The sequence below is a fragment of the Phascolarctos cinereus genome, unplaced genomic scaffold, assembly GCF_003287225.1.
Source record: "Phascolarctos cinereus isolate Bilbo 61053 unplaced genomic scaffold, phaCin_HiC Scaffold_4;HRSCAF=312, whole genome shotgun sequence".
Taxonomy (NCBI): domain Eukaryota; kingdom Metazoa; phylum Chordata; class Mammalia; order Diprotodontia; family Phascolarctidae; genus Phascolarctos; species Phascolarctos cinereus.
The window spans coordinates 613014389-613030583 of NW_027555847.1; the positions used below are offsets into that span (position 1 = coordinate 613014389).

At 34.1% G+C, this 16195-nt stretch overlaps 1 protein-coding gene across 4 annotated transcripts in view; it reads right to left on the bottom strand.

Moving 5' to 3' along the window:
* Positions 1-6168: 6168 nt before the first annotated feature.
* The window catches only part of TRPS1 (transcriptional repressor GATA binding 1), a 304791-nt gene continuing 294764 nt past the window's right edge, over positions 6169-16195 (bottom strand). For all 4 annotated transcript variants that reach the window (XM_020965428.2, XM_020965426.2, XM_020965423.2 and 1 more), the window contains one exon: positions 6169-12848. In XM_020965428.2, the coding sequence (XP_020821087.1) occupies positions 11787-12848 (1062 nt within the window). In that variant the 3' untranslated portion in view covers positions 6169-11786. The remainder of the gene's footprint in view (positions 12849-16195) is intronic.

The following is a 16195-nucleotide window of genomic DNA, read 5'->3' on the forward strand; positions in this document are numbered from 1 at the left end:
TATGTATTAATGCGGCAGCTTTAAACACTCTCCCTAACCCTAATCAGTTTAACTATTATGTCAGAAAACTAGATAATGTTTTAATCATTTTATTTATAACAAAAAAAAAATTGACCATGTACTTAGGCCACACATGGGGCACCAAAATTACAGCAAGCAGTTTTCAAGTCACAAAAATTATTAAAAATTCCCTGGTAAAGTGTATCATTTTGACTTTGGTATCTTCATATAGTATTTTAAATTTGAGATCAAAACTTTTACCTATTGTAAGATAATAGAGGTTGCCCCTATTCTCCTACTTTCTTTCTTGAAACTTGTAGAACAATCTTGAGATAATCTGATGTATGAGAAAGAACACTAAATCTGGAGTTGAGTACCTGAGTTCAAGTCTCAGTTCTGCTACTTGCTACTGACAGAGCCTTCCCAGTGAGAAAGTAAAAAAATGACCCTATGATGTGCTGGTTGTCTCTTGTCTATGTAAAAGCTTAGTAAATATGAGGCTAATCCTCAGGTTGGCTGAAGGGGGATGGATTTTTTAGCTCCAGCAACTTCATGAGATTATCTATTAAGTTTAAAAGCGAATTGTGATTTGTACTGGTGGCTAGATTATCTGCAGGAATGAAATTTCATATCCCTAAAGTATTTTACTGATGACTTTAAATTATGTATCTCTGATACTCTTAATGAGTTTTCCCAGAGAGAATAAGAACAGAATAGTAAAGGGCAAAATGATTTATTTATCTCACTAAATAACCTGTAAAAAGGCATTTGGCTTCAATGGAATTCATGACCAGTTGTAATCTGCTCATAAAATCTGTCTAGAAAAGTAACAGCTGTATATTTTCCAAAGTATATGATGCAATCATTTTCAACTTATCCTCATTGCAGCTAGGTGGCATAGTTTATAGAGTGATGGATTTGGAGTCAGAAAGATTTGAATACGAATTCTGCTTAAGATATTAGCTGTGTGACTGGAGCAAATAACCTCTTAAATTCAGCTTCCTTATCTATAAGATGGAAATAATAATATGTCCCTCCCTGGGTTGTTGTGAGGATCAAATGAGATAACATGGACAAAATACTTTGCAAACCTTAAAAGGGCTATACGAATGCTAGTTATTATTATTCCTCAATCTGTTCTTTTCCCCAAAGTAAATATTGAGCAAAATGATTCAAAATGGAAAACAAGCAAATTGAAGTATATATTTTTTTCTGAAATATATGGATAATTAAGGTAAAAAAGCTTGGAAGGCCTGCAATATGGAATTTAATTTCAGTTTTTCCACATTTTCAAGTCCTAGAGAATTTAAGTGATTTATCTAAAAACACAAGACTGATCACCATGACTTAAAAGAAACCTTTACTTTTACATTTTATCTATTGAAATGGTATTATTTAAGACATTTGAGCTCAAGAATATAGGAGCCTTGATTTGGAAATGGAAGAGCTTCCTCTAGTCCAAAGTCCTCATTTCACAGATAAGGAAACCGAAGGCTAAACAGTTACTTGCCCAAGGTACCTTGAGCAATAAATGGCTGAACTGGTATTCAAAAATAATGCCTCAAACTCCAAATCTAGAGATTTCTTCATTGTGTGTGTTAGGGGGTCAGACAATTCTATGATACAAAATTGTTACATCTGGAGGTATAGACTTTTTTTTCTGAAAATGTAAGTATAAATAAATTATTTAATTAAACCGTATTTTAACTGTGTTTCAGAATGTTGCCACTCTAGGAAAAACCAGCAGTCTCTTTTTATAAAGGAAGCATCACGTCTATTTTCTCCCAATTTCACCTTACTTTGATTTTTCTTTTAAGCAAATATAGATTTTTCATGTTAGTTTTGCCTAAAGTGAGCTGCACCTATATTCAGTGATGACAGATATCAATTTGGGAGTCATCTAAATTTGAATTTCTAGTCTAATCACAAAGTATGAAATAAATCTCAGTGGATTTCCTTAAGCACATTATTTGCAAAAGCAATTCTGGAAGGTTAGTTTTATCCCTAAATAAGTATCTAGAGGAAAATAAGGGCAAATCAGCATTAGTTTAGAAATAATCTCCATTGTTTTAGAAATCCTACCGCTCTGACATGTTTGCAGTTAGCTGTCAATGCAAAGGAAAAGAGATACACCACCTTCATTATGCCTTTCAATCATGTTCAACATTTTTTTGATTAGTATAAGAGATTTTGATACCATTACTTAGCTGTAACAAGAGATTCTTTCTCTGGAATGTTGTGGAGGAACACCTTAGAAAGTGCTAAAAATGTTTCAATTCTGTTCTCAAACAATTCTTTCATCCTTTGCCATCTGAAGCCTTACATCTTCAACTTTAGTTGGATTTCTTGGCTTTATCTTTGACCTCATTTGTCATCTAGGGCAAGACTTTTCTCTTCCGATGAATATGTACCATATCTACCTCTTCAATTATAAGCCCCATGGGGGTAGAGATAAAGTTGAATCTAAAGTTTATGTCCCCTCAAAAGTCAGTGGGCAACCAGTGGATAGTTCAAAAAAAAAAAGAGAGAGAAAGAAAGAAAAAACCACTTGCAGAACTGAATTGAATTAATACTCCCTTAGAAATCAGTGAGGATTGATGGTCGTTAAGCATGGGACCTTGTACTAAACCAAGAATTGTGTCTCGTTCATAAGAATTTCTTTTTTTTTCATCTGAAAGGTAATTTTTTTTAACTTCTCCAAGAGACATAATGGAATATTATTGTTAGGCTCTCTAGGAATTACTTTTGCTATATGAGGGCACTAAGAAAGAAAGGGCAAATATATTTGGGAAGACAGAGGACAGTGTGGGGACCTGACTGTCATGAAGGAATTTAGGAAAAATATTTCCAAAGATAAAATATTTTATTAAAAGTTTAGATTGAATGCTACTTGATTGTATAGATCAAGTCGTATTTATTCTGCTTCCTATTTGGCCCACTTGCACAGTGAGGGGCACAATAAATACTTCCTGATTGAATAAATGATTGGCAGAAGCATTGTTTAAAAAAAAGGATTAATTTATTTTTTAAAAAATATTTTATTCTATCCTGTAATTTTTAGAATTATTTTGATGGAAGCTAGTAAGTTATTGCTGGGGGCAGTTAGGTGGCGCAGTGGATAGAGCACCGGCCCATTCAGGAGGACCCAAGTTCAAATCCAGCCTCAGACATATAATACTTCCTAGCTGTGTGACTCTGGGCAAGTCACTTAACCCCAATTGCCTCACTAAGAAAAAAAAAAAGAATAAGTTATTGCTATTATTTTTTTTCAACATGACTAAAAGACCATGTAAATAGTTTTTCTTTGAATAATAGTAACAATAGCTAATATTCAGAGTGTTATATGCCAGGTACGTGTTAAGTGTGATATAATTATTATATTGTTAATGTTATTATTTCCTCAACATAATTAAAATATCATGCAAATATTTATATATAATAATAATGATGATGAAAGAATAGCTAACATTTATATAGTGCTTACTTTGCACCAGATAATATGCTGCTTTACAATTATTTCATTTGATCCTCACAACAACCCCAGAAAGTCAGTGCTGCTATTATCTCCATTTTACAGATCAGAAAAATGAGGAAAACAGAGGTCAAGTGACTTATCTATGGTCACATAGCTAGTGTTTGAGGTCAGATTTGAACTCATGTCTTGCTGACACTGGGCCCCAAACACTATCCATAGTTCCACCTAGTTGCCCTCCCAAAAAGCTACCTTTCAAGCATTTATAAAATGAAAGGACATTTGATCTTATCATCATCAGATACATAAAATCACACATACTCTACAGATGGGTAAATTTCAAATACATTTGAGGCTTTGTGGAAAATAATGAAGGCTATTAAATGGGTTTTAAAATCAGTAATTGTGGAAGGTTAGCATAATGATGACCAGCACTCATCATGGAGGGAGTCCATAAAGATGCTTAATAAATGTTTGAAGGTAGTAAGCTGTTCTGGGAATTGTTTGCCATCCGAAGCTTTTCCAATTCCAGTTTGAGAAATTTTATTCTGCTACTGCCATGCCTCTAGGGATGTTTATTATATTCTTTTTCTTTAGTTATCAGCTATCAAACAGCTTTGCCAGCCTTTTGTGGTTCCTACGAAGCAATGGTTCTCAAACTTTTTGGTTTCAGGACCCCTTTGTACTCTTAAAAATTATTGACAGCTCCAAAGAGTTTTTGTTTTCATGGGGTGTAATTATAAAGACTTACTGTATTAGACATTAAAATGTAATTTTAAAAAATATTTATTTTTAATTCATTTTAAATTGATGTTAATAAACCCATTACATGTCAATATAACTTTTACAATGAAAATAACTATATATTTCCCAACAAAATAGTGTAGGATAGCATTGTTTTATAGATTTTTGTAAATCTCTTTAATTTCCAGCTTCATACAAGGCAATGGGATTTCTCATATCTATCTCTGACTTCAGTCTGTTATGATTTGTTATTTTGATAGAAATATATCAAGGCAATCCTACTTAACACAGACAAATAGAAAAAAATAATTCAATAGGCAAATAACATTTTAATATTATTTTTAAAAGAATCTTGACCTTGAACACCTCCTGACACGATCTCTGGGATGCTCAGAGATCTGCATGCCAAACTTTAAGAACTGCTACTCTGAAGGAAATGATGCTCCTTTGCCTATATTGCTTTGGAACCAGATGTTTGGAAAATACTTAGTGACTGTCATGTACAATTCATTCTATATACATTAGTACAGTAATATGAGGATCATAGATATTTTAAGTACCTTGTAGGCAAGTACTATGAAATTAAAATAACTAGTTTTAAATATAAATTTTATTTCCTCCTAAATATGTGATTTATAGTCATAAAACAGTTTGTAATAATTTCAGATCCTCTTTGTTTCTTCTCTTCCCTCAGGTATTTTTGTGTAACTTGTGTAGGGGAGAAAAAAGAAATATCACTTGTCACCCTCTTGTCAACTTTTATGGACTTTTTAGAGTCTCATCTTGTTATGAGGGTAGTAATTTGAATATGTCAGCTTGCTACCCCCACCTCAATTGTGGGGAAGAGGAGGGTGGAGTGAGCAGAATTATAGAAGAAAGAAAAAGCACAAAAGGAATTGCATAAAAATTGAATGGTATTGTTCATATTTATTTTCTTTTTGAGGTTGTGGTTTGAAGCATCATTGTTCCAGGAACATGATCAAATAGCTACTCATCAAGAAACTCATTGCTTTAGTGCCTGTTGGCACAATCAGAGGTGCACTGGACTCAAACACATACACAATGGAATCCTACTCATCTTGTCCTCTGGTCAGACTACACAGGGACAGCATAGTTGTCTACAATTTCAGTTCTGCAATAGTGGAGGATGAAGGGAATAAGTGGGAGTTTAGTGAATGAGAAGAAGAAACTTGGACATACAGGACTGAGTGCTAACTTACTCTTCTTTCTCCTACCCTAAATAAAAAGTAACAGTTCTATAACTGTTTCTATAAATGACTGCCTCAGTTTCCTCACCTGTAAAATTTCACAATGTCTTGCAAGAATCAAATAAGATGCCATCTGTAATGCATTTAGCACAGTGCCTGGTACTCAGTAGGCACTTAATAAATGCTTGTTCCCTCCTCTACTAAAATATGTTCCATAACAGGTAACTTAATTTTACTGAAAATAATTCACTTTAAACATCATTTTAAAGTTATTTTCTTATCTAGATTATTTTGCTTCTATAGACTCTAACATCTTTGCTAATGTTTTCTCCATCCTCATTTAGAACTTGACTTTTCTCTTATGACTATATTAATTCGAATTCTTAAAGTTGTCTTTAAGTGTTGTCATATTTATCTTAGCATACATGTTCTTGAGACTGTGAACTCATCAAAAGTAGGTGCTTTTACTCCATTTCTGTACATTTTTCTACTTTTTTTTCATTTTTTCTAATAATGTTAATTGGCTAGATTAGAAAAGAAACTACTAAACACTGAGCAAAGCCAAACAAAAGCGATTTCTCATGGATCCCTAGTTGAAAAAATTCTGTCCCAGAACCCACATGGGCCAAGCAGTCTAAAAACTAATTGAATCCTTCATACCAGATCACTCCAGCCCTTCCTTTCCTCATTCCCTGAAGCTATATGGATGCAAGTGTATCTGTATAAACCATACCAACACCATCATTTATAACTGGTGGTAAAACTTTATTATTCAAGTTTAGATGTAACAGACATCTTTGCTGCCTGAAGATTGTTTGCATAAGAAATACACCAAGAACATGTTGTGAGTAGAAATGAACATGCACTATGAAAACCAAAATAAAATAAAATAAAAATAAAAATAAAATAAAATAAAATAAAAAATTCCATGTGTTGTAAGGACAGAACAATAATAGCCAACATTCTAAAGTTCAAATCAGGACTACAAATTGAATTTTTTTTCTTAGCAACATGAAATCATTCCATATGAAAGACATTTCTGCTGGTGAATATTGCTGCAAGGTAAATTTACATTGGCATTTTGAGATGTTTCCCACCCCATCCCACCCCACCCCCACCCAATCATCTATGTTGTTGTCAAAACAGTCCATGTTAAGCAATTTGGCATAGTATTACTATCAGTGTTAGTTGCCTTGTTGGTAGCCATTAAAACCATGATTTTTATCAGCCTTGTAATAGTTTTGCCTTTCCACAGTCTTCACTATAGACTGTATAATGAGAATATTTACAGCTCATCTACAAAAGAAAAAAAAAAAAAGCAAAGACAAAAAATAAAACAACAATCCTAACCTTTTCTGGTCCTTGGGAGCTAAGGATTTAAAGAAGCTCCTTAGCTACATAATACTACTTGGCACTTGTACTGTGTCTTGCAGCCAAGGACCTCAAAGTGCTTTCCAAATAAGTACTACATTATTACTATTATTAATAATGTATTTTATTTATTTATCTTTCCCATTGTACAGTGAAAGAACCTGAGGCACAAAGAGGTTGCAAGTGACTTACATGACTTAGGTCATGTAATGGAGGTGGAGTGAAAGAGACGGGGAAAAGAAGGAAAGCCAGAATCTGGATTTTTGAATGACAAAAGCTTATATTCTCCAAAGAATGTCAAAAAAAAGAATCCCACAATAAAATGATTTTTTTTTCTTTTCTCTGGGAGTAGAACACAATATGAAATAGGCAATTCTACCTTTCTTTTCTAGAGTGGAACCCATGAGCATATGTAATCCAGTTGTCATATGTGGGCTGATGTTGAATTTCCCGTTTCCTTTATCATCAACTGGAAGGAATTCTGGCCTAGAAGTTGCCAGAACTCTTTACTACTATGAATATTCATGCAACTTTCCCTGGATGATTTCTCATTGCTATGATTGGTATCAGGATCACATGTATCAAACATCCATGAAATAGCAATAGAAAAGCAAAAAGTAAGTCCCTTTTGGAGGCAGGAATCATACCTTCTGGTCAAAGTATTCATTGGGAAAAATAACACTGGACTTCCAGAGGACTCATACTTTGTTTTTCAACCTTTCCTCATGTACAGTTGCATAATTGTACCTACCTTTTATTAACATATTGGCATAATGTTCAGGTTGAGGTTTAGGTACTGTTCTCATCTGATCCATGGCAGTCAGCAAGTTTTTACCCATCTTGCTGACCAAAGGCATCTTTAGTTTTCAATGGGGACTTCACTCAATGATAGGTAGAAATTGCAATATCAAATCTTTAGGTCAGAGGCTGGGTTATAAGATACAAATGACCAGCAGCCCTGCTTTGGTATTCCAACTTTCATAGTCCCCAAAGGTGGCAAACATCTCACCTCCTAGAAGTAATTTAATGTTCACTGACTTAGCAAGCAAGCAGTTCAGAGGTGTCAAGACAGGTTACCTTGTGATACTTTGCAGCCACACAGCAAGAGGCTAATAATTCCTTTATTTTATAGCAGTATTGATAATCTTCAATTAACTAAGAAAAATGTATTTTCCTCAGGCATTTAAAATATATACATATTTAATATTTTTGGAGCTGTAATTGCATTGGATCATAATAGATTATGTGCAGATGTGCAATCATTAACATAATGTGCTACCACAGGCTTCAACAAAGAGCTGTTAAGAGTAATATTTTTTTTTCCTTTTCATTAATATAACCTTAGAAAAGAATCCCCATGCTTGTTTTCTAAAATCTACCTTCACTAAAAGAGAACAGTTGAGAACGAAACATCACTATCTTAAGAGTAGACTTTTTAGAACATCTCAATATGTCATGTAGAGAAGACTGGGCACACTATATTTCCCTCATTTGTATAACATAGTGATCATGTCAACATGTAGAGTACTATCCTTTTCTTGGACACTTACAGGTGCGTATCTCTTAAAACTCAATCTTCAGAAGTGTGCTGGCTGTAAACTATTTTTCCATCCCAAACAACAGTCAAAGTGTGGGTTTATGTATGAGACAGAAGGATAAAAAAGAGGACAAAAGGAGAGAAACGGTCAGAACTGGTCCACATCAGGTTTGATAAGAATCATTATTCAGGATATGCAGTTATTGAATATTCAGGACATACTAACAAAAGGTACTCTGCATAGGAATGTCCTTTGCCAATGGGGGCAAAAATCACTAAAAGAGCACCTTGGGATACTGAGAAGAAAGCCCTGTTTCAAAACTGACCATGAGGACCTTAAACCAGGGTGAGTTTATTCTAAAAGCTAAGAACAAACAAACAAATAAAAACCTCACCACTGTTAATCTTACTGTTTCCTAAGAGACGGGACGAAGAGGCAGTCTAGATTTTGACAAATAAAGGGGGAAAAGGGGTCACTTTTAGTGTCACCTTATATGAAGAATTTAAAAAAATGAAAAAAAATCCTTTTCGATATCCCACCCACCATCCATAAGCAACAAGAAAAATAAGAATGAATGAGGTGTGTGGAAGAAGATTCATCAAAGCAATGCTAACTAAGAAGTATGCAGAAAAAAGACTGAAGATAAATATGCCCAAGTATAGTTGTTGTTTTTTGTTTTTTTTGTTTTTTTAAACATCTTCCATGTGTTGGTCTTAGCTGCTGTATCTGTTGTGAGGGAGGAAAAAGGGATGGCAAGGAAGGCATGCACACCTATATTGAGCAGCCTACTTGTGTCTAACACACTAAAGAAATTATTTCAGGAATAATTCCTTCCAAGTGAAAATGTTATACTTATAATACTGCCCCAGTGAGTGAAAACTTCTGGCATTGAGCTGGGTATGAGCTGTCCACACACTGTTGCTTGTAGGCTGTTAAAATTATGCATGGCTTTTTATTATTTTCCTTAGAAAACTTTGAACAAATTTTTGTTTGTTGGTTAGGACAGACACCTCTCCTCTGATATCCCTCAATTTTGTTGGTCTAGTTTTGAGACATGGGTATCAACATTCTATCAGAAAGAAAATGATATGCTATCGTTTGAGTACAAGTGCTAATTATGCCACTTTTTCCTTTCACTTATGAGAATATTAGAGCTACGCGAGATGTAAGTGAGATCAGAATAGGACCCTTCACAATGAAACTCAAGCAGAGGACTTAGTCCTGATTTTTTTTTTAAACATTAAAAAAATGCAAAGATGGAAATGACAACATAATATTGGATAGACATTTTAAATCCATTTACTGCAACATTCACGAACCAGTTGAGCAATCTTGGCCATCCAACTTGAAGAGATTAAGACCCTGCACTGTGGAAAAAGAAAGGAACCCAAACAAGAAGAAAAAAGCAACTGCATAATATTGTAAAAATGGAACGCGATGCTACTACAGAATGCAATAAAAACATGGGTGCCGAGTAGTCCAATGGCACTTATCAAAATAATTTCTGAAATGTTTCATTTGAAACAGACAAAGCAATAAAAAGAGAATATATGTTTATCATTTTAAGCATAACAATGTGAGTTAAGAGCTTAAGAATTTAAAAAAAATGTACTTGGAATGAATAGTGCTACCCTTTTTTTTCCTAAGTAGGCATAAAAATATTTTCATTTCCTTCTTATTTTCCATACCATTATGTCAAGAAATTTCATTCATTTCATGTTACCGTTTACAACTTTAATGCACACACACACACAAAAAGAAGATATCTACTGCAATAGAAAGAGTTGCTTCATTACCTTGTTTGCTACATTTGCAAATGTAAACAGCGAGGCAGAGCCAGAACTGACTCTAATGCATGATGGAATATCTTTGTTGCATACGTACACTGTAGAAAATAATTATTCAATATGTCAGGCACCATTATTTGAAATGTAATACATTAATATTTACTAGAAAAATAAGTTTTTTTTCTATTTGTTCTCCCAACTTCTTTAATGAAATAAGTTAATCTGACAGTGCATCCAGTAGCTTGTAATATCTTCTACATCTCCGTGGCAAAATAATAATAATAACAATAATAATAAACTACTGGTTGGGACAATATAATGCAAATTATTAAAGTCAGTCCTTGTACATCCTTGTAGCAAGCATTGAGGAATCGTCTAACAGCACCTTTAACCAATTATTTAATGTTCAGTTATTGAGCCCTATTTCCCTGAGCAGTTATGCTGAGGAGCTTTCCCTTCATGGATAGTTTTACAAAGCTTTAAGTATTAAAAGTACTATGAGGACACACTTCTAAGAATTCTATTTAATGCTATTTAGCTAAACCTGGAAGAAGTCTACTGAAGGGATTGACCAGTACATATACCAACTGTCAGTCTGTGGTAAAAGTAACCTTAGACTCTGCCTGACCACAAAGTTTTGAAAGTATATTTAACCAGAAAAAAAAATAAATAAATACAGCAGGTTACCCTGTGGAGATAATGTTCTCTATAAACCAGGCCCACAATCTGATCTTATTATTCAACTAGCTGTTTGAACTGAAGGGATTCCTTTCATTATATTGTGCCAGCTGGGGTTAGTGACCAAGTAGTGTCTGAGAAAAAAAAACTGGTTCTTCACCCAAGAAAAGAAAGGCCAAGGTGAAATCACTATGTAAGCTTTAAGGACAGTGTTTATAACAATGCATACACCTGAGCCCAACTTAGCCCAAATTACAAACTAAATGACTGGTGAGCATTGGGACATAGCTGAAGACGTTTTGCTACCATCTTTATTTTTCCTTGCTCCTTTCTCCTCACAAAATCTTAACCCCAACTTGCATTTCTGTGTTCATATAAGCAATTTTGCCAAAGAGGGTAATTAGGGTACTTGTCCACTATTCAACTTTTGCCATTCTTTTAGCTGCCCTGAAGAAAAGAAGAGCTCTGAGAATCTTTTTCATCTCTTTTTTTATGCGCAGGATTTCATGTTATAGTAAAAAAAAAAATTAGGCCACTACTTCTGAGTTTCTCAACAAGTAATCAGGTCAGTCCCTTATATCACCATTTTATATATACATATGTATGTATATAGTCACATACATTGCATACATGCATATAGATATATTTTGTTCATTCTGAACAACCAAAATAACTGAGGTCTAAAGGTATTTCTTAGGGATATATGCCATGGTACACTTTATTCAAGATAGTTTTGATTTATCAGGTTCCAAATGTTAATTGCTACCATCTTCCTTTCCCATTGACCACTATTCATTTCACTTTTGACTCTTGGTAACCCACACATCAAAAGAAAAGAAGGAAAAAAAAAAGGTAAATAATGAGAGATTTTATACTGGATAAGGTAGGATCTATGAAGTGTTTTTATAGGTCTTCATAAGACATTACAAGCTATTGAATTCCCATCAAGAAAACCTATTTCTATTTAATTGTGCTAAGTGCTAAGGTTTTACTCTTTAGGTTTTCCATTTTTTTCGGCTTGTGCATTGTTCCTATGTAGGCCCCTCTGGATGTGAGTGGTGAAGTCATACTTGTCCGTGCAAAGATGCTGGCATATGCTGCACTGGAAAGGTCCACTGTCACCATGGCAACTCATATGCAAAGCATACATCACTTCATCCAGAAAGACAATGCCACAGTGCACACATTTTGTTGAAAGTTCATCTTGAGTACTTCTATCAACTTTCTCTGTTTTTACTACATTCAAGGGACCTTCATTTTTAACATTTGATGGAGCCTTAGTTTTTTCCTTAGAGGCACCATTTGCAGTTGGCCCAGGTCTGGAATGCTTGATCGCCAAATCTAGAGGAATGTCATTGTCTGATCCAACAGCTGAAAAATGAGGAGGCAGATTAAAGGTGGGATAAGGCACATAGTTTTGGCAAGGGTTTGGTAGGCCAGGCACATGACTCAAGTAGTGCGGATTCCCAGGAACTGACAGCTTATATTTACTCCAGAATCGCAGCCAATCTGCTTCACTCTGGAAGTCATTGTGTACAAATGGAAGTCCAAAAAGTGGGTACTGATACTTTTCAATAGGGCTTCCTGGTGGTGAATAATTTGGGTGTTTTGCAGGTCTCATGTATTTTTCTATTGGACTGCCTCTCTCAGAACTTCCTTTCCCTTCTGATACTGATGAACTATTTCCTGGGTCTCCAGTACTTTCCTGAGGACTTTTTATCTGAATGTGCAAAGGTTGCATCCTTTTGTGAATATCCAGAGTTTGGCTGACCAATATTGGCTGCTGAGCAGAATGGCTTTTAGTCAATGAACCCTGGGCCTCATATTTACTCAGGCTGGGGAGCTGAATTTCTCTCTGGTGACCTTCAGTTAAATGATCCTCTGACCTCCTCTCTAACGGGCTTCCATTGACTTGCTCCTCACCGCTACCCCTCTGCTGTTTGTTTAGCTGATCAACCTGAAGTGCCTCTGGGTTAAGGCGCTTTCTCGTCCGTCTCCTAATGATCTGCTCACCATTGTTCTGTTTGATGATGTTTAAAGGCCTGGGAGTCTGCATAGAAGACATGAGTAATACACAAAAGAAAAAAAATATATTAAAATACAGTGGCAATTTTTGTACAAATATAAACTACACATGGGTAAAGAGCAACATTTATCATGGTAAAAAAGATTTACAAACTTGTCTTCCTTTGACTAAAAGTAGGGTCAGCTAAAAAAAAAACCTGAGATAAACTCTTAATCTAATTAAAACTTCAAACACTGCTGAATCAATGAGTAAATTGTAAGTTTATTTTAAAATGATATTTATGAACTCAATAGTTTTTTTTTTCCAGATTAAGTCATTTAGTAATAAAAAAAGAAGCTGGGTAGAAAATTACTTGTAAATGATGATTTGGTGACATATTTCTCACCTTCAGTTTTAGGCTGAGACATGGGAAGCTAGGTGATTACTTTTGAAACATTTTTGGTACCTACAAATTCACATAATTTTAAAATTTAAACATGAAAATGTTTAATAACAATAGACACAACAAAACCCAAAGTCAGCAGAGTTAGAAAATAAAACACTTATATAGGAGATCAAAACACATTCAGTGTTTCTGTTTTAGACCACCAAAACGTCTATCATCTCTCTTTTTTTCTTCTCATGTTATTTTAATGTTTTAAAATCATTTAAGTGATGTTATATTTTGACATGTGAATGTTTATTTTGTATTATAGTTCCAAATCAAGAATAAAGGATACTGAAATCAATTCAGTATAAAGTAAAAGATGGCATAACTATATCAGAATGTGCAATATTAAGTAAGCTATGAAGCAGAGACAATATCATGAATTATTGATAAGAAAATTATTATAGATGTTATGCTTTCAAGCACAAAGATATCAAACCGTTATTTTGAATTCATCATTACCATTACCCAACTGGTATTATTCTTTAAAAAATCAGTTCAATAAACATTTAGTAAGCACCTATTATGTGGAACAACACAAATAACTTTAATTTTTATGATTTCATTTTATTATCACAACCTCCTCAAAAGCTAAATAAGGCTAGATAGTATTCCCATTTTTACAGGTGGCAAGATGAAGGCACAGAGAAGTTAACTTAAGGTAATGTGAGTACTAGAATAAATTGAACCATTCCCTGGATTCTCAGTCTATGCTCTTCAAAGTAGATTTTGGTAGCATGGGCATTCTACATGTTATAAAATTGTCAAAATAGATTGTCAAGAAATAAGCAAATGAATAAATACTAGACTTAATTCATTTTAGATTTGCTCAAAATATCTGTTCTTCCTCTCTATTCTATAATTCTATCACTTAGCACATATATTGAATGCTTGGTATCCATGTACACTTTCAGTAGGTATTCAGAGTATGTGAACAAAGTCCATGGATGGCAATATAATCGATTTTCTAAATATTTTAGAGGCCCAATCTTTGTCTGAGGTTATGAAGTTGGTATAACTTATTTTTCTTACATTAAGAATGTGTTAACTATGCCTAATAGCTTAGGTTGAAAATTCATAAATGCAATTTAATTTAAAAAAAAGAACTCTTCAGTTCAGGCTAATCCAGGGAAACAATTTCAAATGAAGAGTTTTTGATTTCCATTTAGAAAGCTTTTCAGATCATCAACAAATCATTGACTAACCCTAAAAATGCTTTAGCTTATATTTAAGGTTTCCTTTAAATAAATTTTTTAAAAAAGAAAGCACTTTTGAAGTGTTTTCACTGATGTCATAAAAGTGTCTTGTAGGAAAAGAGAACTTTGTAACCGTACTCTTCTGGTTTTCATAGAAGAAGAAAACTTTGAGAACATTTAGTCCAACATTCTCATTTTACAAATGAGAAAACATATCCAGGGAGGTTAGCGAACGTTTCCAAAAGCAGAGTGACTGGCATATAGTAGGCATTTAATAAATGTGTATTAACTGTCCAACTGACATTTATTTAAAACAACATGAAGATATTTAAGACAATAAAGTTATAAAATGAAAAGCCTCCTCCTGTTGGTTAAGTAGTGTACATTAACAGTGTAATGGAAATTCTGTACCATTGTTATCAAGCTACTCTTCATCCTTAATCTTTTCCTTACATTTCTTCTAGCTTCTAATATTACCTGAAAACCACATCTCTGTACATTCTACAACACTGTTAGTGCATTCACTGGTGATCATTCTTTTTAAATATTTCTCCCCACTGCCAGGTATGGACAATTGTTCTCTCAATAACCAATCCTATGACTAAACCTCTTTCTCCTGGATTCTTTCTGTTGTCTTCTACAACCTCTTGGCTACTCTCCAACATTTTCCCATGATTGTGGTACCTTGTTTAGGCTTTCTCTACACTGTGTCTTCTGCCATCATCCTTGATGGGCTTGGATATCTGCCCTGATGATCCATTTAAAATCCTGCCCTCATGAATCTTTGAACTTTTTAACCCTATGACTTCCATTTCCATTTTACATATGCAACCCACCAGAGCAGGTTAAAAGGACAATCATCAAAAGCCTAAAATTCTTAACTCTAAAATTCTGCATTTTGATTCCTGGCTTCTATTCTTTCCTACCTTGCATGCTTATTTATTCTTCCATTATCTTTTCTCACAATCACAATGACCTTTTATAGCTTTATATTTTCCGTATCAACATGATTCTGTCCTCCTGTCCCGTCTATTTTGCTTTTGCAATACTCCATGCCTAAAAAAGATTCTTCCCACTTCATCTCTATAAATTCCATCTCTTTTTCCATTCCAAATCATGAGCCAACCCTTCTATAAAGACTTCTGAGATGCCCTATCCCATATGAAAATGGCTTTCCCAATAAAATTTCTTCTGGCATTTGGTCTGAATTATAGCATAGTGCTTGGCACATAAGGGATACTTAATAATTACCTGTAGGTCGGTTGCTTTATCATCCTCTCTTTTGTATCATTATTATTTTTCTACTTGTCCTTTTCACTATTATACTCTTTTAAGAAAAACATGGCTCATTTCTTACCTAGTACTTAGTATCCCTGTACATAGTATAATGCTTAGAACATAGTATGCATTTAATAGGAATGTTTAACTGAATTGTATTTGAATAGTTAACAACATGTGGGGCATGTATGTTATTTAATCTTTATCAAGGAATATGTATTTTTTCTTTTTTTCCAAATTTGCTATAAATTGAGAGAACAGCATTTCAATATTTTGTCTCATTATGTGCATGAGGCCATGAGAGAGGGTGTGTGTGTGTGTGTGTGTGTGTGTGTGTGTGTGTAGAGAGAGAGTTGAAGCCTTCATTATATCAGATCGTTTAAATTATCATGACCTGATAGAGCAGAAGCTTAATTAAATTCCTGGCCTATGATTGGCCAAAGTTCAGTTAAAATCATTAATGTCAGTGA